At 40.7% G+C, this 24,420-nt stretch overlaps 1 protein-coding gene and 1 long non-coding RNA gene across 5 annotated transcripts in view; both read left to right on the top strand.

The window, feature by feature from the left end:
* POLR3B (RNA polymerase III subunit B) overlaps positions 1-24,420 on the top strand; it is a 107,563-nt gene that overhangs the window by 62,689 nt on the left and 20,454 nt on the right. For 3 of the 4 annotated variants that reach the window (XM_025461979.3, XM_025461969.3, XM_025461987.3), the window contains 4 exons: positions 5,372-5,581; positions 8,154-8,312; positions 10,436-10,553; positions 12,385-12,527. In XM_025461979.3, the coding sequence (XP_025317764.1) occupies positions 5,372-5,581; positions 8,154-8,312; positions 10,436-10,553; positions 12,385-12,527 (630 nt within the window). Of the gene's footprint in view, positions 1-5,371; positions 5,582-8,153; positions 8,313-10,435; positions 10,554-12,384; positions 12,528-15,241; positions 15,364-24,420 lie in introns of those variants that run through there. The other variant, XM_025461994.3, reaches the window with a different exon arrangement.
* Positions 15,373-24,039, top strand: LOC118350001 (uncharacterized). The gene is made up of 2 exons (XR_004802922.2): positions 15,373-16,986; positions 18,744-24,039. It is a non-coding gene; the product is annotated as an uncharacterized LOC118350001 (long non-coding RNA).

Here is a 24,420-nt window from a genome sequence, read left to right as displayed (position 1 = left end):
AAAGCTCAGGAGCTAATGCAGCTTCTGTTTTGTTTTGTTTTGTTGCCATTAGATTCTGTTCCAAAGCAGATAGTTCCTTCTCTTGTATTCCCCACTTTACAGTAGGATGGGATGTCGGGAATAGCCCAGAAGAATTTGAGGTCTTAAAAACACATAATATATAAAGATCCTCATAAAATTTTCTTTCACTGTACATCTCCTTCCTCTGTATGTCATCCAAATTTCTGTTTGAATTTTTTTTAGAATATTTATTCTTTATCCATTTGGTGGATAGAAAATGGAAAGATGTCTTGGCCAAATTATTCCTGACAATTATATTTTAGAATCTCACTGTTGGTTCAAAAAGAAAATTAAAATCATTGTAGCTATTTCAGATGTAAGATGATATGACATTTCCTGAGATTGGGAAGTTAATAATAAATACTTGTGAAGATAAAACTAAAATGTAATTCAGTATGTAAGGTTAAAATTAGAGGCAGAGGGACCCCTGGGTGGCTCAGTGGTTGAGCATCTGCCTTCAGCTCAGGTCATGATCCCGGGGTCCTGGGATCGAGTCCCCATCAGGTTCCCTGCAGGGAACCTGCTTCTCCCTCTGCCTGTGTCTCTGCTTCTCTGTGTCTCTCATGAATAAATGAATAAAATATTTTCAAAAAGAAAAAAGGATTAGAGGCAGAACGAGTGATAGCACAGGGTCAAGGGGTGTGTATTTATTACTACTACTGTTGTCAATAGTATCATTAGTGAATATTACCACATATTGACTACTCAAATGATCATAGTAACCCTGTCAGATACAACTTTGTTTCAGATACAACTGTCCGATACAACTTTGTTTCTGACAAGGAAAAGGAATCCCACTTTGGTTGAGTAACTTAAAAATATTACATTATGTCTTCTGTGCACAACGTAATGTAACTATGTAACTATAAAACTTAATGTAACTATAAAACTTAAAAGATTCTTCTCGGTTGAAACTAACTTCTTTCCTCACTTTTTCCCCTTCACTGTGGATCATGACCTACTAAGTGTCAGTGAGGATGTAGAGCAGCTAAAAAGTGCATGCTTTCCCTGCGAGACAGTAGAATAAAAGCACTTTGAGGACAGGACCACATCTTTGTTATTTATTACTATATCCTTGGTGCCTAGCATAGTGCCAGCTCAGTAGGCTTAATAAGTACTTAATAAATGTTTCAACAGCAAATTAATATCTGAGCACATTAAGGTTGTTAAGAAATCAGGTACATATTTTTGAGAAGAATCTTTGAAAAGAACTAAGTTGGAAAGCTTATATAACCTGATTTTAAGCTCTGCTATAAAGCCAGTGTAACAAAGGGTGGACGTATAGATCAGTGGAACAGAATCAAGAATCCAGAAACAGACCCACATTTCTGTGGGCATTTGATTTTTAGTGAGTGTGTCAGGACAATTCTAGGGGAAAGGAAACTGTTTTCAACAAAATGTATATATGTGTATCTATATAGAAATAAATGAACATCAACTCCTACCTCATACCATACAAGGAACTAACACAAAGTGGGTCATAGCTCAGAATGTAAGAGCTAAACTCATAAAATGTGTAGCAAGAAACCAAGGCAAAAGTCTTCATGACCTTCCTTGAATGACCTACGTCATTTCTTAGAACTCAGAAATCACAGGTTATGACAAAGGAAAAAAAATAATTTAGACTTTCTCAAAGTTAAACTTTTGCCCTTTGAAAGACACTGTTAAGAATGTGAGAGACATTAATCCACAGAATGGGAACAAGTACTTGCAATATATACATCTGATAAAGGATTTGTGTCGGGTACATATATAGAACTCTTCAATGATAAGGCTACTTGGTTAAAAGATGGCAAAAATGAAAACCAGACACTTCAGTAAGAGTAATAGGAATGACCAGTAAGCTCATGAAATTATGTTCAATGTTATTAGTCTTTAGATAAATGTAAATTTAAACCAAGACCCACTCATTAGAATGACTAAAATTGAAAAGGTGGACATACTCAGTGTCAGTGAGGATGTACAGCAGCTGAGGAGTACATACGCTGCTGGTACAAACATAAAAAGGTTTAATACTGTGGAAAACTCTTACGCAGTGTTTTAGGTTAACTGTACCCTTAGGAAACCACCGAGAAATTCCACTCTGGTGTATTTATCCAAGAGAAGTGAACACACACAGTCTTATGTGTGAATGTTCATAGCAGCTTTATTCACAAGAGCCCCAAACTGGAAACAATTCAGATATCCATCAGCAGGTAAATGGGTAAATAAACAGTATAAACATGTAGTGGAATAGTTCTCAGCGATAGCAAAGAATCAAGTATGATAGAGCCGCATGGATGGATCTCAGAATCATTATGCTAAATGAGAAAAGCAGCACAAGAGTGTCCATACTGCAGGATTCCATTCATATAAAATTCTAGAAAATGGGAATCCCTGGGTGGCTCAGCGGTTTAGCCTGCCTTTGGCCCAGGGCGTGATCCTGGAGTCCCGGGATCGAGTCCCACGTCGGGCTCCCGGCATGGAGCCTGCTTCTCCCTCTGCCTGTGTCTCTGCCTCTCTCTCTCTCTATGTCAATCATGAATAAGTAAATTAAAAAATCTTAAAAAAAAATTCTAGAAAATGTAAACTGTAATGATAAACAGCTGTGATTGCCTGGGGTCAGGAATAGAGGGAGGGATATTTTGGGAGTGTCAGAAATGTTCTAGATCTTGGTGGTGGTGGTGGTGGTTTTACAAAGGCATAAATCTGTCAGAACCCATTAATATGTATACTGTAAATGAGTAAAGTTTATGTATTTAATAATGTTACTAATTTTTTTTAAAAACTGGGCAAAGGAAGACAAAAATAGTTAAATGGATAAAACTTCATCTTATTTTTTTCAGTATACATTTCCTAAGGTATATATCCTAAGCTGTATGTGTGCTTACTAACCTTTTCTCATACCACCTTAAAATAAAAAACTTCCTCACTATTTTAACCTACATTTAATGTACCTTGCTGTGCCAACCTGTGACTTCTTAAGAAAGTTATGATCAAGAAAATATGATTTTTGTAAGAAAGATCATGTCCTGGGTAGTAAGGAAATGCGTTCTTAGTTATAATACTGAAGACTGCAATTACAGCAAAATGGAGCAGTAGAGGGAGAGCCCTGCTTACAGATATTCTCATTGTGTTAGTTATTATGTATGTGCAATGCACTTTTTAAGGAAGTTGAAAATAGTAAAAGGCATCCTACTTTAAGCATGTGCTTTAACCAGACTAGTCTTTTAATTTCTGCATGACATTTTCTCAAAAAGAGCTTGCTTACTGGCAAAATAGTCATTTAGGATTTCTATAAAAACTCTGGGGTATGATGGCATTTTGAAGTTTTATAATGCAGAAGTCCTCCTAGCTTATAAATCATGTTGTAACCAACACACCGTTCAGGGCTGCTAAAAACATATATACATGTGGACTCCTACAAGTTCTTTAAAAAATCTTTAAGGAAAATTTCTAATGCAATCATAAGTGCCAGACATTTGCTAAACCATTTTGCTGTTCATCCACTCAGTGGTCAGGTCATTTGTGATGCCTGAGAATTACGTTCTGGGCCTGGTAGCACAATTTATAGCGGGATCCAATCTCTTTCACCATTGTTTAGAGGTGCAGCCATTAATGCTTCCCTGCTGCATAATAATGCTTGTCTCAGGTTTCAGAAGCTGTGTTTGGCAGCCTGGTGGGACATTGCGTGAACCCTTGTCTCAAGCTGGGTGAAGTATACAATTGAAGCTGAAATCTCAACATAAATTTTAAATAATTTCATGTAAGAGGACAAACTTATTGTCAGTGAACTTTACCATGATCCGGGCAACAGTGATTTTATTTCTAAAACAGTAAGTGATCTATTACCAGGTATCCTGCCCAGTTTATTAGTTGGCACTAAAATAGCATAAATTAATTAGCAATTTATTGCTCGTGTAAACTCCAGAAAAAGTTTGAGATTCAGTTTAGCTGTTGTTTTTCAACTCAATCTTGATAAATTTCCTAGAGATTTAAGTACAAATATATACTATCACAAAAAGTATAATTACATTTCATTTACTGACATTTATTGAGCATCTAGGTGTTAATACCCTACAGATATCATTATTTTTTTCAGTACTCAAGGAATACCATATCATTTTTGCTGCCTGCATAGGTTCTTTTCATCCCTGAATGGAAATCACTGTTGATTTCTTGACATGAGTACTGAGTTTTGCTATCTGCTTATCTTGGAGCTTAACTCCATTAAATAACACTTAGGCATCTTGAGGTATGTGGGTGTTGAGGATGTGTCTCTATGGAAGCATGTGCAAGAGAACAAGAGACTTAAGGCTACCTTCTTAGCCACTCGAGGGAAAAAAAGAGATATCTGGGAGAAGTTAACGAGGCTCAGTAACTTACGAATAAGTTTAGTAGTCAGGCAAACATTAGTCCCCATTTTACGGTCTGTGAATAGGAGAGTATATTGTATTCACAAGACCATGAGAGTGAAACCCTTTTTTTGGGTGCAGACCTTAGTGAACCCCCCTATAGGGTAAAAGAAGAAAGACAGCATTCTGATTTCACTTCTAGTTGATAGTAACAACCTTACAAGGTCCAATTAGGTGGGAAACCTGATTGCTAAGGACCTAAAAGCCTGTACCTGATTGGACAGGACCCTGGATTCCTAAGGGGGAAGGACAGTTCCTTTCCCCATTTTATCTCCAGTGTGTGGGGCACAGAGTAGGTGTTTATTCTGCTTTGTGAAATGAAGAGTTAAGGAGATGAGTAAATCCAATCTTCTGCTTTCACTTTCTTCCTCTTCTTTCCTTTTGTCCTGCTTTCTTTTTTATTTAGAACTTTTGTAATGATTGATTTCTTTTTATGGAATGTATCTGTTTGTCCTACTGTATAAGCTCCTTTCCTGTCAACATTGGGTGTGGTTTCTAATTATCTTCCTACAGCAGCTGAAAATGTGTCCGCAACTTAGCAGAACTGAGTACAGAACTGTTGACTTCCCTGTGAGATTAACCAGTGGAGACTGGTAATTCCTAAAATGGGGTCAATTGTATAAATCCAGTAGGTTGAAGTTATTTATGTTAGAATACATTGGGTGTGATTTTTCTTTATTGTAGAACTATTAACATTACCAAGAAAAATTGCTTTTACGTGTTGTTAGGCACTGTGAGAATATTGTTTTTGAAAAAATTTTTTTCTTGAAATGTTTAACCTGAAGGTTTTCTTCATGTTAATCAGTGAAATGAATATGGGTTATGTTTTTGTTTTTTTTTTCATATCTGTACTCATGGCTACCTAGTTATTTGACATAATACAGTGTTGCATTTTGCTTTCTCCAATATCAATGAAGGTACCATTGGATACAACCAGCGGAACAGAATCGATACTCTCATGTATCTACTAGCATACCCACAAAAACCCATGGTTAAAACAAAGACCATTGAGTTGATAGAATTTGAGAAACTGCCAGCTGGACAAAATGCAACAGTTGCTGTGATGAGTTACAGTGGCTATGATATTGAAGATGCCCTGGTTTTAAACAAGGCGTCCCTGGACAGGGGTAAGTGGGTTTTCAGAGTTCTGACACCAGAGGTGCTCTGCCCAGAAGAATTAGGTATGAGGACAGTCAGTTAAAAATTACCCCGTGTCAAAATGTTAACATTGATTTTAAGTGATTTGAATTTTATAACATACAAACAGGAGGCAATTAGGTTTCAGTGTTGACTTTTGTTTTTTTATGATTTTATTTATCCATGAGAGACAGAGACAGAGAGACACAGGCAGAGGGAGAAGCAGGCCCCGGTAGGGAGCCCGATGTGGGACTCATTCCTGGGTCCCCAGGATCATGCTCTGGGCCGAAGGCCATGCCTAAACCACTGAGCCACATGGAGCCTAAGGCTGCACCTAAACTGCTGAGCCACCTGGGCTGCCCCAGTGTTGACTTTTTTAGTGAATATTATTACATAGAGGTAATTTGTTAAATGTGTTACTAAATGTATTTTTTTCTTTGTTATTTTACTTTATTGATGAGACAGTTTCTCAACAGAAAATCATGGGTAAGAATTTGTTTATTTCTTGGCAGGAATTATAATAAATGAAATATGGTCTTGGAATCTATCCAGTTATGTATTCAACAACAAACTGCTAAAACAGTCGCAGTATTTCTGTATTAAAGGTTATTTTTTTAAATTGTATGTCTCAACCTCCTGATGTTCATACCTTTTTGTTAGCAAAATACTAGAAGTTAGAAATACACATACACAAACACTGATTTGTTAGAGTTTTTATGCAACCCTTTGTCAATTTTTTGACAGTTTACTTTTGCAAGTCACCACTTCATGGTTTGTTACTCGTCACCTGACCTGAAGTCTGACTCCTCTCTCTTCATAATCTGTTTCTCTTTTTCCGCCCTGGCACACCCACTCTGCTTTCCCCTTCACTCTGTAGTTGCTAGGCAGCCATAATAGTACTCCTAGACATGTGTCTTTGGCATTAATGTTGGCTGCACTTAATTTATGCCTCTTTTTTTCCTCCAAATGACAACAGCCATGCTTTAAAACTAGATGTTTTCCTTTCTGATTAACTGGTAACGTTTATGTGGAAATCTGAAGACTTTGTGATATCTGTCAGAAACTGCACAACACAATTTAATGATCTGAGTTTACTGTACTCTCACTTTTCAGCTATCACCTGTAAATAAAATGTCCATTTATACTTGGAGGAAAACACTTCTTGATTTCAGGAAGTTCAGATTCTCATTGCACTCCAGCACGTTGCAGTTAATGGCCATTGTACGGAATTTCAAGATCATGTAATGTTTCCAAAGCAGCTGCCTGTCTGAGCAGAGTTTATTATGGCCATACACAATTTACTAGGAGCCATAATGATTGAGACCTTTCCTGAAGACAGACTAATATCTTCATCTACCATCCAGATATAGAAATTTGTTATTTCATTACACGGTTGCCTTCATATTTTAAAAATTACATTAGAGCATTAAGGTTTTATTTAGAAATCTACTTTTTTCCTGATTTTCTAAACTTCCATTCTTAGATTTCTTTTAAGAGTTCTGCCTTTGGTGGAGAATCTTAAGTGAAGGATTTTACAGCTATGCATTTATCTCATCAGTGATAGCTGGAATTTAATCCCAAGTCATTTTCCTATTTCAGTGAAGCTCTAACATGGCTCAGTATATCCTGGGGAGATTAGAGAGAATCCAGCTTAGAATAATTGCTTGGCCAAAGGGAGAAAAAGACAAAAAGAAAGAAATGCAGTCACAGGATCTTGGGAAATGATATTTAGTGCTGAAGGCTTGACAGCTCTTCTGGGCAACTCTACAGCTGATGAATCTTCTTGTGGGATTCAGTCCTGGAAGTTTTTGCTCCATCGAAAGGTTTCCTTCTGTTCATTTTGCTGATCTTTCATAATGTTCATTTAGCTTGTTAGTTGGTCTCATGACTTTTCCTCAGGAACTAGATAAATGTGATCTAAAAATATAATCAGCATAAATTCTGATCTTCAGGACACAGGCAAACATTTTCTCCCATTAAAATTATTTGATTGCAGCTGCTTTTCATTTTCTCTCCTCTCTGGAGGAAAATTAATCTTTTGTTTCCTTGTTTGAGACTTCCTCTGAATGCCAAAATTAGAAAAAGGAAAACTTTCCAGGGAAGGTTAGCAGAAGTTATGCACCAGAAGGATGTGTAGGAAGAATCGTGGCTGATCAGCAGACTTGGGGTGTTTCAGCTCTGCCACCAACTTGCTGGGTAACCTTGGCCACGTCACCTCCCTGGACCTCATTTTGTAGCAATTATAGCACCTGTAGCGAGAGGGGTTAAGCCAGGTGGCTTCTGGGGCCCTTTCTGGTTCCCATATTCTGTGGCTTCGTGTTCTGAAAGAATCATAATGACACTCGAATTTCTCTCACCTCCCTCCAGCATGGCACAGTCTATGCCATAGTGAAACATGGTTATAGTTATACCAATGTCGATATGGACAGTGGTAGGGGAGAAGCCCTGAGCCAGTTCTTTAGATTATCAGATCGTTGTTTGGCCCATCCCAGATTATCCAAATATAGAACATGTTTGAGGGGGGTAGGGTGTTCACTAACACAAATCTGATCCCCATTTTAGGCTTTGGGCGTTGTCTTGTATATAAAAATGCTAAATGTACACTGAAACGCTATACCAATCAGACCTTTGATAAAGTGATGGGGCCGATGTTGGATGCTGCTACAAGGAAACCCATCTGGCGACATGAAATTTTAGATGCGGATGGTATTTGTTCTCCAGGTAAGAGCCTTTTTAAAAAACTATTTATATGTATACTTTTTGAAATATGAAAGCTATTCAACAATATTTCTGAATATTTGGTAAACAGAAAAGAAAAAATAACAACTTACAAAACCACTTTCCTGACTCAGTGTGGTCATTTTTCTAAGGGGTTTTGTTCTGTTTTCTTTTGCTTTGTCTTTGATTTTAGAGAGAGAGCATGCAAGCAGGGGGAAGACTAGAAGGACAGGGAAAGCACCTCAGGCAGACTCCGCCTGCTGAGCTTGGAGCCTGACACGGGCTCAATCTCATGACCCTGAATTGTGACCTGAGCCAGAATCAAGAGTCAGACGTTTGGCTGACTGAGCCACCCTGGCACCTCAATGTGGTCATTTTTCATGAATTTCCCTCCAGTCTGTTTTTCTGTGCATATATTTTTACATGGTAGTAATCATTCTAGTTATACTTTTCTACTTAAAATTTTTAATCACAAAAGAACCACTTTAAGGAAATGTTTAGAATAAGGGTGTATCCCTGCATCTACACTGGTGTGTCATCATTTGTGCATTTAGCTTAGACTAACTTTATTAGAATCCTCTTCCACTAAAAAGTGTGACTCCATTATAATGACAAACTTGTAATGAATTTTGTTGATGCAACCTGTAACAACTGCCCTTACGAGTCTTAGAGGCTAGTGTAGGAGACTGACATTGGCCAAAGGATCACATGTAAACATTTGTCCAGTCACAACCAGGTTAAGGGATCCTATAAAGAGCTATGAAGGCATTAGATAGCAAGAGGATCTGACCTAGGCAGGAAGCTCGTGTAGACTTCCCTAAGGAAGTGATCCAAGATCTGGAGGATGAATAGAGTTAACTAGTAAATATGGGAGGAAGTGTGTTCTGAGCAGTGGGAAGGGCTTGTGTAACTATCAAGCTGCAGAACCTGATATTTAAAACTTGTGAAAGGAAGCCAGTGTGAGAGTGGCTCATGGGGAGAGGCCAGGGGAGGGTAGTAAACTAGAATCTAGAGAGAGAAGGAGAGAGAGTACCAGGGCACAGACACAAGACCTTGCAGCCATGCTACTACTTCATTATGATCCTAAAAGCAATGCTGTAATTTGCATTTTGAAATGATCATTCTGATCACAGTGGAGAAAAGAGTAGAAAAGGGCCAAAAGAGAGGAGACCAACCGAGAGCTCCGGCAGAGCAGGTGATGAGAGCCACAGTGAGGTGGAGAGATAGGCTGTGTCAGGGAGGTCACTGGGAGGGGAAATCCACATGACTTGTGATGGTGCACAGATGGTAAGTGCTGCATCTGTGGGGCCCACAGCCATGTGGTGCACGGCTTCCTCTCCTTGCTGTGTGTGTTTCTTGGAGAATTTCTTTCACTTTTAACCTGGGTTATGTGGCTGGGAAGACAGTTCTGTGACAGTACTATAGTAGTTGGCCTTTGAGCTTACCAGGAATAGTTGCAAAGAAAGGTGAGAATAGGAAGAAAATCCAAGAAATATTTTGATTTCCTCATTGTTCAAGTTGGCAGTGACTTACTATTGGTTGAAATAATAACTATTAATAAAAAGTAAATGGCTTGGGCTTATTCTAACACTCTGAGAGATATATAAAATTTCCAACTTATTGGGGCACCTGGGTGGTTCAGTTGGTTGAGATCAGGTCATGATCTCAGGGTTGTGAGATGAAGCCCCGCATTGGGCTCTTCTTCGCTCAGTGTGGAGTCTGTTTGAGATTCTCTCTCCCCTCTCCCCCTTCCCCCACTCAAGTGTGCACACACACACACGTACACACTCTGTCTCTAAAATAAATGAATAAATAAATGAATAAAATCTTTTTAAAAGAAAGTAAAATTGCCACTTATAACATGAGTTTCTCTTGTTTGTATGGACCCTAAATCAGTTTCTTGATTTTTTTTACACACTGTAAGCTAATCTGTGATTTTTCAAATGGGTTGTCACAATTAGAGACGAGCCCTCATTGGACACTAGCCTACACTGTATCAACTTTTTCCTTTCTTCTCTGCCTTTCATGGACCAATCTAATCATGTAGTTCTATGTCCCAATAATGTTTGCATTCCACAGAGATGATAATGATTGGCCTGTAATTAATTCCCTTCTCTTATTCTTAGGTGAGAAGGTAGAAAACAAACAAGTGCTGGTAAATAAGTCCATGCCCACAGTAACCCAGATTCCTTTGGAAGGAAGTAATGTGCCACAGCAGCCACAGTACAAAGATGTGCCCATCACGTATGTATTGCATGTGTCTCGGAAATACATAAAAAGATTCAAAAAAAAAAAAAGAGAGAGAGAGAGAGAAGGGACAGGAGAAATCAGAAGTTACCTCTTAGAGGATTAGAGAGTGGAAATTACAGTTTTGGGTAATAATAGTTGTCATGACGATAGCATGGCGTGGAGGAAGAAAGTAGGCTGTGGAATTGTGTAGGCCTTCCAACCTGGGTTTGAACTGGGAACCTAATAAAGGTTCCAGGTAGAGGGAGCAGTGACATGAAGGCCCCATGGGCAGAAGAGCACATGCCTGGATTTGGAGGACCAGTGTAGCCTGCCAGGACGAGGTTGTGCAGTACTTGGGAATTCAGTTGGTAGAGGGCAGGTTATCGCTATGATCAGATTTGTGTTAAATAAGTAAAATAAATGCTCTGGCCACAGTGTGGCATCACCACTATACTGGACTACACAGTTGGAAATTGTACTAGTTGTGTCATGTGTTACCTTACTTGGATGAAGTACTCAAACTCTTGGGCTCAGATTTTTCATCTGTACAATGAAATATTTCAAATATAGTAAAATATGATACTTCATGAGATGAGCCATGGGCCAATGATAGCGTAAAAACCAAACTAGAAGAAGTAACAAGATACTTAATCTGGCCCAGAATTGGGTTAAATCAGGTGGGGGCAGAGAGTGACATAGGAGAGTTGTATTCCTGGGCATAGAAGGCAGTCCAGCAGATCCATTCAACAACAGCTGAGATTTGCTCTGGGCCAGCCACTGTGCCACTCATACTGGGGATGAGAGCTGGAAGAAACCACAAGCCTGCAAGGAGCCACATCTAGTTAGTGAAGGCTTACATAAAAAAATAAGTGTGGTGAATATGATCATAGTGGCTTAATGGAGATCTTTTACTATACTAGTTACCATTCCAGGCATTTTACATGTGTTAGCTCATTTGCTCCTACCACCATCCCCTGAGCTCTATTAATGGCTTTGTTTGAAAGACACAGAAACTGAGGCACAGAGAGGTTAAGTAATTTATCAAGGTCACAGAGTGACAAGTGGCAGTTAGGATTCGAACTCATACAGTCTGGCTTCAGAGCCCAACTCCTGCCCACTATGCAAAATGCTGTAGTGCTGTGGATACCATGGATCTATCTGTAGAGTAGGGAGCACAGGGGAGAAAGTGGGTCTTCTACCTAGGAGAAGGGTCAGGACCCTTGCACCCAATCCTGCAAAACAAAAAGCAAGTTTCAGAATGACAAAGATGGTTATGCTAGCTGGTTTTCTTCCTGTCCTGGAGGAGATCTTTTTTCCTCTTCAAAGCTTGCTCCTCCTCCTCCTGGGTTCTTCATTTAATTTAGTTTTTTAGGGACCTATCATTTTTCTCTTCTGTCCTTCCACATCTTCAACTGGTTTTCTATTGATTCCTTACCTACAGGCTAGCAAATGTACTTGTGTATTCTTATCTTTAAAAGAAAACAAAACCTTCCTCGGGGCTCTGTGATCCTTCCAAGCTGCCACCCTTGCTCTCCAAGCATCCCTTTTCCTTGTCTGCAGTAAGGGAGTAGCCACGTGTGAATGATATGCGTGGTGCAGGCTACATTACCTTACGCCAGCCTCATGATAAGTATTTAGTAAATGTTAGCCAATTCAGACTAAGACTGTAAAAGGGAGGTGGTAACCTTTGAGTTTAACATTGAGAAATGAAAGGCACGTTTCAGAGTCCAAAATGGCAATGTCAAAACATCCTGTGGTTGATATTAAGTAAAATATGGCTCATGGGTAATAGGTTCACAAAGGGCAGTTTGCAAACTCTGTTTTGGTGACTTCCTCTTACTGTTAGCTACAAAGGAGCAACGGATTCCTACATTGAAAAAGTGATGATCTCTTCAAATGCTGAAGATGCTTTTCTGATCAAAATGCTGCTGAGACAGACCAGGCGTCCAGAGATTGGAGACAAATTCAGCAGCCGTCATGGGCAAAAAGGTAAATTGTGTCGTTCCTCAACTTCTTTATAAAACTGAAAATAGTATTTATTGACCATATACATGAAAAATGTTGCATAAGGTTATACAGGTAAAGAAAATTTAGTCTTTTGGAGAAATTATTATATTGTTACCAAAATTATGCTTGTTTTATTTCTTAGGTTAACCTGTTTATACTTTAATAGCATTGAAAAAAAAATGCACTGCAGGATTGCTTTTCTTTGCCATTTATTTCATTCTTTTGCAACTGCTCCACTTGAAATTATAATTATGAATACATTCTAGATGATGTACCTACGAAAGTACAGGTAGCTGTTTGAAAAAAATAAATAATATAATCTGTAGTGGTGCTTATGTACAGTACTGTCTGTTGGGTCGTAGGATCATGGGATGTCAGCAGGCACTTCTGGATTACCTGGGCCTGTATGTATGTAGCAGTGAGGAATTGCAGACTGTGGTGTCAGGTGGCCAGGCAGAGGCACAGGCAGGTTGGCTCTTGAGCCATATTACAGCCCAGGTCTCCTGATGCCTACACAGGACCCTGTCCGCTGCCCAGTGGTCCCTTACTTTGATGGGTTTCTCCACCTGGTGCCACTGGCAAGCCCCATTCGTCACTGGTAGTTGCCGATGAGTACTCATGCATTTGAGCTTTCCTTTGTCTTGTTTTTTATCTTCAAGAAACACAGCACTGTGTCACTACTGATTAACTCATTTTCAGCAGGGTCTTTTTTCGTATATATCCATCACATTTCAGAGTGGATTGTTGGCCCTGGGGATTGAATTGTGGCTATGCCTGCCACTTAACTGGCTTAAGAACAACCAGAGCAGCTAACACTTCTGTGGCACTGACCATGTGCCTGGCAGTCTTTTCAGCATTTTCTTTTTACTAACTCATTGGCTTCTCACATATGCCTGGGAGGTCGGTGTTATTCTCATCTGCATTTTATAGATGAAGAAACAGAGGCACAGTGGCGTGAGTAGCTTATTTGGTGCCCCCAGTCGGTGGTAGAACTGGTTTTTGAAACCTAACCGTCTGGCCCCAGAGTCTACACTCTTGCCTAACAACTGTGCTGTCCTCAGTGGTGAACATTTAATGTTGTGCCTGGCACACAGTAGGTACTCAATAAGGGAGAGCAGTGCTCACTGGTGTCGGTTATCATGCATTCTGCTCTCCAACGTTGTGTCTCTTCTTTACTCATAAATTCCTAGTGTGATGTCTTCTTGTTTTTAATTGATTGAAGATCATTGCATATTATGTTCTTGCTGATTTCAACTTTTATTTGCTAAGCAAGTGTATAAAATATTACAATTTGTTTAGTCGATGAATCCAGCCTTAGTTGTCATTACTTGCATCAGTGAAACTATTCCAGACTAAGATACGGTTTCATCAAAAGCATTTTTAGTTCACTTGATAGACACAAGATTATTTTAGCCTGTCATAGCTTATTTTAAAAATTGATTTTAAATAAATAAATAAATAAATAAATAAATCTATTTTATTCATGTGAATTTGACACTTCTACTACTTCAAACAGTTCCCTAAGATGCTAACTTCTAATAACCTTTTCAGTATTTGTAAACATTTCTTGAGATTCTAGTATTTTCTACTACTTACCAGTGAAAATCAAATTCTCTGTATTGAAACTATTTCTCCTCTCTCTTGGTCGAGACAATTTCTGAGATGTATTCCTAAGTCATTCTGGGGTAACCCCATTAATCTTATTTACAGCCTCTATTTTACTTGACTTATCCCCTGGATAAGGGCAAAGTTTGATACTCTTCTGATAGATAAAATGTTGGCACTGGACGTTTTACAAGATTGCTCACTATAAGAGATGATCTCCATTCTGAATCCATTTATAAACTTCAAATATCCCATATCCTTATGTTTTATTCCACCAGAATATTGTGCAAAGAGTAGAATAGAAGGATGGCAAACATTTCAGTGATAATCCACTGTATTCTAACTCCACTAAACTTGAAGACAGAGATCATGTCCTTAAATTTTCATAAAGCCTGATAGAGCCTTCCTCATGGAGGATACCTAATAGGTAGTTGATAATGGTTGAATAGATGAATAAATTGAAGGTGGGGAAGTATGAAAGGGGACAGATTCTGTACTCCTGATGGATTGATTTTACTGAGGTTTTCATCTATACATAATATGTAAGTGTGTGTATATAGTGTAGACAAAACAGTAGCTTTGAAAATGAGAAACACATCGTTAGTAAGTAAATACAGACCTCTACAGGTACAGGGAAGATATCTGTGAGTCTTTGCACTATAACATTTTTTCAAACTATTAATATGATAGGGATCATGTTCATTGACAGAAGTGGTTTCCAGTCTGTGTGATCTGAAACAGCACATTTTGGAGATCGGTTCAACCTTAGTGGGGCTTGACTTGTACATCTCTATGAAACGGAAAGAAGGGATCCCTGGGTGGCGCAGCGGTTTGGCGCCTGCCTTTGGCCCAGGGCGCGATCCTGGAGACCCGGGATCGAATCCCACATCGGGCTCCCGGTGCATGGAGCCTGCTTCTCCCTCTGCCTGAGTCTCTGCCTCTCTCTCTCTCTCTCTCTCTGTGACTATCATAAATAAATAAAAATTAAAAAAAAAAAAAAAAAAGAAAGAAACGGAAAGAAGCCCTCTGGGGTTAGGTGACCTTTCACTCATAGTGAGGAGTTTCTCTCACAAGTTTTTTTTTTTTTCCAGATGGCTTTTAATCCAAGGATGAAAACCTTCTGATTAGCCTAGATTCCCTTGATACTCCCTTCTCTTACAGCTTCATCAGATTTATTGAAAAGACTGGGAGGAAACGGGCAAACAAAAAATAGGTACTGTAAGTTATAAGACAGTGATGTAGGACCATTAATTGAACATAATTTTTGTTTCTTTTAAGTATAGTTTTTAAATCAAATAATAAATGCAGATGGTTTAAAAAGTCAAATAGTACAAAAAGGGGGATTTGAACTGAAAAACATCAGTCCCTGCCTTTTCTCCAGTTCTCCTTCCCAGAAGCAATTTCTTCTCATTTTTACCTTCATATTTCAAAGTACTGTTTTTAAGCAACTGTATATTCAGTCATCCATTTTAGAGATTACCTATTGATTTTCTGTTATGATAGACAGGAGGAGCAGCACTTCGCTACCTCTCTTTCTCACTCCCCACCTCCATTCCCTGCACAGATTCATCATAATTTTGGGTTACTTAATTATTTGGATTGCGTTATTATGACCACATAAATATTGTTCACTTCCAAACCAAGTAGTTAAGTGCATTTTCTTTATTTATTTGAGTGTATTTTTTTCAGAAGTTAATGATTACCTCATTTTAAAAATTTGCTTCATTTTCTTATTCCTGTTACCATTCTTTGGTACCATCAACAGCCTCTCAACACAATTTCCCACATGATCAGTAGTCTATTAGGACCATTTCCCCCTCAACAAAAGACCTCCTCTATAGCGCCTCCATTCTTCCTATCCACACTGAGCCCTAGCTTCCCAGCCAGTGTGTTAAGGATTGATCCCCACTGGCTACTGGAGTGCTGAGCAGAGCCTGCCTCAGCCAGGGCCCAGAGTGGCTTCCACTGTGTGCTGCAGAACGTTTTCAAGAAAGGTGAGAACATGCTCTGCGTGAGTCTGCTGTAACCAGATACCACAGGCTGAGGGCTTCAACAACAGAAATTTGTTCTATAAGGTTCTGGAGGCTGAAGTCTGAGGTCAGGGTAGTGGCAGCTTTGGCTTCTCCTTAGACCTCTTTCTGTGGCTTGCAGGCAGCCAGTTGGTCCCAGTGTCCTCACAGGGTCTTTTCCCTGTGCACCTGCACCCTGACGCCTCTCCCTCTTTTTACAAGGATGCCAGCCACATTGGGTTAGGGCCCACGCTGTGACCTCAGTTAGCCTTAATTACCTCTTTAAAGAAGCTGTCCCCAAATAGAGTCACATTCTGAGGTCCTCTGGGGGTTAGGACTTCAACATAGGAATCTGGGGGTGAGGGACACAGTTCATAAAACACTCGAGATCTGCTCAGCAGTAGTCATTTATGAAATTCCCATTTGAACCCCCATTTCATGGCTCATCCAATGCTATCCTCACTCCCCACACCGTGCAACAATGGAATAGTCTATTCATTAAGTTGCTGAGAAAGGATGCACAAGAAGTAACTTTGTAAGATCATGTACATCTGAACATGTTGTATCCTCATACGTGATTTATACTCTGATTATAGAATTCTAGATTGAAAAGTTCTTTTCTCTAAGGGTTCTGATGACATTGCTGCATCACCATCTGGATTCCATGTTGCATCATTCTTCCTAATCTGTTATGTGTGTGAGCATGTACACCTTGTTTCACTCTTTCCCTCCTTTCCTCACTTCCCTCCTCCTCCCTCTGAAGCTTTTACTATCCTTCTTCTATTCTTAGAATTTTTGAATTTTCATTCCTTGTCCCAGGAAATCAGGTACCTTCTTTTCTGGAAGTTCAAGTTCCTTCCATTTTCAGACACTTTCTTATATTACTTTATTGATAATCTCTGTCATGTTCTTTGTACCCTCATTGCCCATTTCCTTCTCTTCTTTTTTTTTTTTTTTTTTGTAGGAGATTTGACTGACTTTTATTTTCCAGATTTTTTTAACCTATTATGTTTCAATTTATAATTAAAAATTTGTATTTGTAGTCTTTTTTATAACTATGAGTGTATATTTTTAGTATTATTTTCATCTTTAGTTTTAGTTTTTTAGGTGTTGTTTTCTTTTTAGCTTTCTTGTGTTCCTAATCGTCTGTATTCCTTCAGCAGTTTCTTCCCTTCCTGTGTGTTTTAGGGTCTGATTTGTCATTGCTGGGAACTTTCCTGGTATACCTGTGAACCCTAAAAAGCCTTTGGAAGCTTTATGGCCTAGGAATAGAATTGGTTGACTGGTGGACATCACTGTAGGGGGATCAGGCCATGAGCTACAGTTATTGCTGGTGCTAGTCTACATATTAGGATCTTTCTAACTTTTGCTGAAACATTGGAGTATTTAAGGGACAGTATTTAAGACTACCAGCTGGCCTTCAGGGAGCCAGGTAGGGGCAGGGAGCTGGGGCCCACTGTTTACTGCACGGACTTTGATTTAATTCCGCTGTGTCAGGCTGGTTCCTCATGCCACCATCTGTTGTGCTTGCTACCCTGGGGTGTCAGGTCATTGTGGTTCAGTTTCTCAAGCAAGGGCTGGGGGAAAAGTGTAGTTTCCTGGCTATACAGGGCAGGGAATGGAAAGTCAGGGGTCGATGATTTCTTATTCAAACATTTATCTTTACAGATGTTTGTTAAGTGTCTTCTAAGTGTCTGATAGTATTCTAAGCCCTTGTAATAAGCAGTGAACAAACCAGACAAAATTCCAGTCCTCATGGGGTTTACTTGTGGGCAAAAGAGATAATGATACATTTTGAAATAAAACAAAAGGGGAGAATAGGAAGCATGTGAGGGGAAGGCATATGGTCAGTAGTTGAAATTTTGGGTAAAATGGCTGAGGAGCTATACCTTCTTGAAAAGGTGGCATTGAGAGAAATAATGGAGTAGTCAACCCTCCCTGGCACTAGAGACAAAAGGAAGGCCTGAGGGCATGCCACGAGCGATGGAGCTGGAGAACCATCCAGGAGGGCTGGAGGCCAGTATGACGGGAGCAGAGGGGTGAGTGCTGAGTTGTCAAAGCCACTCGTGAACTTGGGCTTTTCCTCTGTGTCAGATGGAGAGCTGCTGGAAGAGTCTGAGCAGACGAGAGAAATGATCTGACTTACTCTGGCTACAGTGATGAAAACAGACTGGAGGCCAAGGGAGAGGCACAGTACCAGCCAGATGCTTTTACAGGAACCTGAGTGCGAGTCAGTGAGGAGCGGGAAAAGAATGACAGTGGGGAAACCATGAGAAAGGATCAGTCTGGACATACTCTAGAATTAGCACCCATTAGACTTGCTGAGGGCTGGGATAACAGCCCCACACTTTATCCTGCTTATCATCATACTTTGCGCCTCTGCTTCCTGACCTTCCACCGAGCTGAGGAGAGGGCTGGGCCAGGTCACTGCTTCATGCAGTGACCTGAGGGTACTGGGCTTTACCTTTCTCCTTCTGTTAAGCCACTTACCTTTACTCTGCAGCCTTCCCAACTCTACCATTACCTCTGCCAGTTCTTTTTCTTGTAGGTTTATACCTTAATTTTTTTTCAACTCTAATGTTAGGTTTGCAGAAGGAAGAACTAAACATACATGTTTCAACAGCCATATTTACTGGGAACCCCTCTGCGCTCCAGCACAAGAGTGTTTGTGTGCTCGGTGGTTTTTTACTACAATTTGTAGAACTGAAGTTAAATTTATTATTTCTAAATTAACCAAAGGTAAGAGGGTATTTAGCACACCAAACTTTTGTCTAATGACCAGAGCCTTGCCTCTAAGGCTTCATGTTTTTATTGGATATTTTAATCATTTCTAAGATTGAAAACTAACTTACAAACATTTAAAGCTCACACACTCAGGATTTTGACCTAAATGTAACCATTATTATAAGAATATTACTCACATTCGGTCAATTCTTAATTATCTGAGAATATCTCATCTTTCTCCTGGGTCATAATTGTAGCTCAGGTCTGCCATTTCGTTCCTTCCCATGAATGTTACTCATCTGAAACAAGAGGCATGACACTAGCAGATGCCTGTTTTTTCAAGTTCTTTTTAATTACAAATAAAATTGTGAAGATTCAAAATAGCAGTGATTCTGTTAAAATAATCATATATGTGGTTAAATATCCAGAATACCATGTTGGGTAACTTCAGGAAGTATGTTTTAAGTTCACTGAGGATAGGAAACACACCCTGCAAATTTATTTAACCTCCAGAGCACCCAGCACAACACTTTGTGTATAATATAATATCCTGTCAATATGTAGATAATTTATTGAGTATCTGAAATGTATAGACATAATAAGCTAAATTCATCATCTTCCCAATGAGTGTAATTTATTCTTCCTAGTAAATATGTGAAATGGGATGTGTTCTCTTTGTCTGGCTGGTACCAGGAGCATCACCACTCAAGACTGCTAGCACCCGAGGCCTAACTGAGATCACAAGACCCCTGGAGCATTTCCAGCCAGGTGCCTGAATACAAATGCTCACCCTGGCCACCACTGGGAATGTGCCTTGACTGCCCTAGAGAAATCTGTGTGGTCATATTTAAGTCACTACGGTGGACTCAAAACTCTGTTGGGCTCCCAGGAGCTAGAAGGGAAATTCCCCCCTCTGCTAATATCCAGGAAGAGTTGACTCTGCAGTTGAAGCAAGAAAATCCTGTGTGGTCACAGGCTAAATAACGTGAGAAAGACCAGTAGTGACAGGTTTGGAGTTATTTGTGGATGGGAATAAAATCTTCCAAGTTTGAAAAGACCTTTTAGTAGCCTTGTCTAGATCCATCTTCCTGGAGTAAGAATTCTTCTAGCTCATCTTTGGCAAGTGGTTTTCCACTTTGTGTGTGGGCTGTGTGGGGAAGGCCCTACTGTTCTCCAAGGCAACGTGCTCCATGATGGCACCATTCTGATGGTTCCCTGAGCCTGCATGTACTTCTCTCTAGGCTATACCCATCTTGCCCTGTCCTGTGTGGGTAGGCAGACACCTTCCCCTTTTCTTCATGGCCACTCTCTATACAGCATCGAAGGAAGGCCTTCAGGTTGGGAAAAGGTAGAGCAAAGAGGTAAAGGTCTTGAACCCTAACCAAGTGAGCTGTTTTATCTCTTTGTGCCTTGAGCTGTTTTATCTCTTTGTGCCTTGATCTCCTTGTCTCTAAAATGGAGACTGTGTCCTAGGAGTTGTCACTGGAATTGAAGAAATTAATGTGTGTAAACCAGTGAACCCGGTGTTTGGTGCAGTCAGCAAAGGTGAGCTGCCGCTGGTAGGTCCCTCCCTGGTCTCATGCACACCAGGCAGGAAAGGAATGTCGGAGGCTGGGTGATGTGGATGCAGGCAAGTCAGTGGGGCTTGTTGACCAACAGCAACAAGGAGAGGAAGGAGGCCCCATGCCTGGTTTTAAGCTTGGTAAATGATGGCACCAGTCACAAAGCAGCTTTGTCTCATTGAACTTGAGGCATAGAAGATTGTGCTGAGTGCTTATGTCATTAACTCATCTGTTTATCAAGCTTTCACTGTGTACCAGACAGGCACTGTTCTAGATCCTGGACTCACAGTGGTTAAACAGGACTGACAGGGTCTCAGCTCTTCTGGAGCTGATGTTTTCCTGGAGGAGGAAACAGAAAAGAAATAAAAATATGAACACGATCATTTAAGATACTGTTAAGTGCTGTGAATGGAAGATGACGTGGGAGAGTGACTGATTTGAGGGTGAGTGGGGTGCACTTTAGATTGGTGATCAAGAATGGCATGCATCTTGGAGGAAGTGATATTTGAGCCAAGATTGAAGGAAGAGAAGGAGCCAGACAAGCAGAAGCCTGGAACAATTAAGTCGAAAAGCCCTGAAGCATGAGCGATCTTGGCATATTCAAGGGACTGAATGAAGGCCGTTCTGGCCTGTGTGGCCTGTGGAGAAGCACACAATGTAAGAGAAGCAAGAGGGGCATCCCACAGAGACTTGTTTGAAATACGCTGGGAGCCCCGAGGGCTGTTGGGTGACGAGTCTAAGAAAGGCACAAGGAGATCTGAATTCCAGTTTCAGAGATCACCCTGGATTCCTGTGGAGAGCAGGTTAGAGGGGAACAAGGAAGGAAGCAGGGTGACTGTCAGGTGGTCCAGGCAAAGAGGATGGCAGTGGGTGCTTGGGAGGAGTGCTGGAGAAATGGAGGGAAGTGATGGACTCGGGGTGTGCTCAGGAGGTCTGGCCGGCAAGACTTGCTGCTGGCCAAGGTTTTGGGGGAGGAAGGGCAGGAACTGAAGGCCAGGATGAGGCCTGAGCAGCTGCTGGATGCTGTTTACCAAGCAAGGGAGGACTGGGGAGGGGGCATTCAGAGTTAGGCAGGGCAGGGGTTGAGAGTTGGGACCTCAGGTCTGAGATGCCCAGGAGACTCCCAAGTGAAGATATTTCGTGGGCATTTGGATGTAGAGTCTGGAGCTCTAGGGAGAGGTTAAATCTGCAGATACAATGTGGGAGTCATGCGTGTGTAAATTTATAGCTTTTACCTTCTGCATTATTAATAATTTACAAGCATTTTCATTCCATCCTTAACCTCTGCAGACTAATTGGTATTGGTACTCCTACTCTGTAGAACCAGAACGTTGAGGCTCAGAAAGGTGATGGATAACTTGCCTATACTACCTCAGTGCTGGCAGAGGCAAGATTCAAATCCAGAGTTTTGATATCAGTACATTTCCCATTCTGTTCAGTCTTGTTAAAGGTGGTTCTTGTCTCTCCTGGTAGCCCACTATCACTCTTCCCTAAGATTGCCATATTCCCTGGGAACCCAGGGATATAAGGTATTTCTTGGGATCCCTGGGTGGCTCAGCGGTTTAGCGCCTTCCTTTGGCCCAGGGCACGGTCCTGGAGTCCCGGGATCAAGTCCCGCGTCGGGCTCCCGGTGTAGAGCCTGCTTCTCCTTCCTCCTGTGTCTCTGCCTCTCGCTCTCTCTATGTCTATCATGAATAAATAAATCTTTTTAAAAAAAGATATTTCTTACATCTTTCCTATATCTCGTACTCAAGGTGGTCATTTTTCAAAATTCCCATTCTTGGATAAGCAGGTTTACATGGTTTTTCTCTGCCACCAATCTGGAGGAAATACTCATCCTCATGTACTTTGTTCAAGAAATACCTGCCAAACCCCCATGTTAAGAGCTACTCCTAGCAGAAAGCTGTGTTTTTCTGGGATCCCTTCCCTTGTAGAATCAACTCCTTGAAAAATACTGTCCCCATTCCCTTCTTTAATCAGTCCTCTGCCAGGCTTTCATGGCCTTGGTTAAAATTCTATCAAGAATTTGAGCAAATATGAAAGGAAGTAAATTATTGAGCCCTCAGCTTTGACCATTCTCCTGATTCCTCTGGCTAGCTGTGATGGAGCCAGTGAGGACAGCTGGTTTGGAACATTCGCATGCAGCGGGCACAGCTGGTGGCATCTGTAAGGGACCACACAACCCATCCCCTTCATGTGGGGCCCTGGAAGAGCTGCATGTTAGCCAGTGGGATGTGAAAGGGATGGAGAAGGCAGTTCCCAGTCTCAGCCATGCTCTCCATGGTCGTTATGAAATGAGCCAGCAAAAGTTCCCCAGTGCTGGGAGTCTGCAGGGTATATGTGTCATACCATGATTCCTGCAGTGATTTGTTTCTCTTTTTGGCCCAGACATGTGCCAGAGTAAGAGCAGTGTTAGCTGGACTTTGTTTCCACTCTCAGAAGGCAGGATTGTCTGGAAATAGTATTTTGTCCTTCGTAGGTATTTTGTCCTGCAACTTGACATGTACATACGTTCTAGGAGACAATGTGAAGATCATTTTAATTTAATGTATCTTTATGCCTATTTATTTTTTCATCCTGAATTTTTTTAAGAGATCTTATTTATTTATTTATCCATGAGAGACACACAGAGAGAGGCAGAGACACAGACACAGGCTCCCTGCAGGAGCCCGATTTGGGACTCAGTCCCTGGACCTTGGGATCACGCCCTGAGCCGAAGGCAGATGCTTAACAACTGAACCACCCAGGTGCCCCTCATCTTGCATTTAGAGCATTATATTTGTTATCTTTGGTGTTCAGAAAGCAGTGTGGCCCTACAGATTGCCCGATTGTTGTCCTTTGTTAGTAGTTTACTTTGACGAAGCTATTGTGAGCAAGGATTCTTTTGGTACACCTGTAGTGTGTAGATTGCATTTTCTGCCCCTAAGGCTTCTTAAAATATCCTCTTCAGCAATTAGAGGAGGCTTCAAAATCTAGTTTCACAGAACATGAGTGTCTATCCTGCTCTAGGCCTGATCAGTTCAAAGGTGGTGAGGTCTTTAGTAGCTCAGTGAAACAAATGTGAAGCGGAGGCTACATGGCCATTCTATTTATGTGTCGTAACAGCCTAGGAGGCAGGTGGAAGGGGACAGAGCAGGGGTGAACTCAACACCAAGTAGTGGGAGCCAGCACCAGTGCTGTGGGTAGGCAGTCAGGGAGGTAAGTGATCGGAGAAGGCCGACTGAACAATGGAAATGTTTGAGCAGGAGCTGTTACAAATGTGACAGTGTGGTAAGCAGCGCTGCCCTCTGTGGCCTCATATCGAGGAGCACTAAGCAGAGAGTCCAGTGTGGAGGAGGAAGGAAGTGCTTCATGAAGAAGTGGGTATCACAACACAGAGACTACTCCAGCTTGAGCGGGAGGCAGGATTGACTCACAGCACACTTTTTAGATAAGGGAATTCCAGTAGTCTTCTAATGAGAAATTCAAAGAATTTTAATGAAATACAGCCCTACTTTGGGTCTTTGCAAGGCCTATTAGGTATCTCATCACTAACTGCCACTGCATCAGCTCCCCCTAGAAGAGCTGGGCCTTTAATCAAGAATCTCTAGAGCTGTTCATCCTTTGGTAGAACCCAGAATACTTCCCATACATCAAAATTGTGAATTTGTTATGTTTGTTTACAAAGCAAGAAAAGCTTTGTTTAGTGTGTTTCAATCTCCACTGGGGAGAAGTGTTAAAACCCTGAGATCTTATTCTCTTTTCCTATGTTCCAGACCTCTGAGTACCTTAGAAGGACCTGTGATATGGGCACAGTGAGGCTGCGAATGGGGGAAAGTAGAGCAGTATGTGAGCCTAGAATGTTCATGTTTTCTCTTCATAATCTTCCTTAGTTTGTACACAGAGCTGAAGATAGAAAAAGACATGCGCATATAATGTGATTAGAGTTCTGTTTGAAATATGACTTTATTAAAATCAAAATTACGTGTTTATGGG

This window comes from Canis lupus, chromosome 10 (genome assembly GCF_003254725.2).
Source record: "Canis lupus dingo isolate Sandy chromosome 10, ASM325472v2, whole genome shotgun sequence".
Classification (NCBI taxonomy): domain Eukaryota; kingdom Metazoa; phylum Chordata; class Mammalia; order Carnivora; family Canidae; genus Canis; species Canis lupus.
This window is presented reverse-complemented; position numbering and strand designations above follow the sequence as displayed.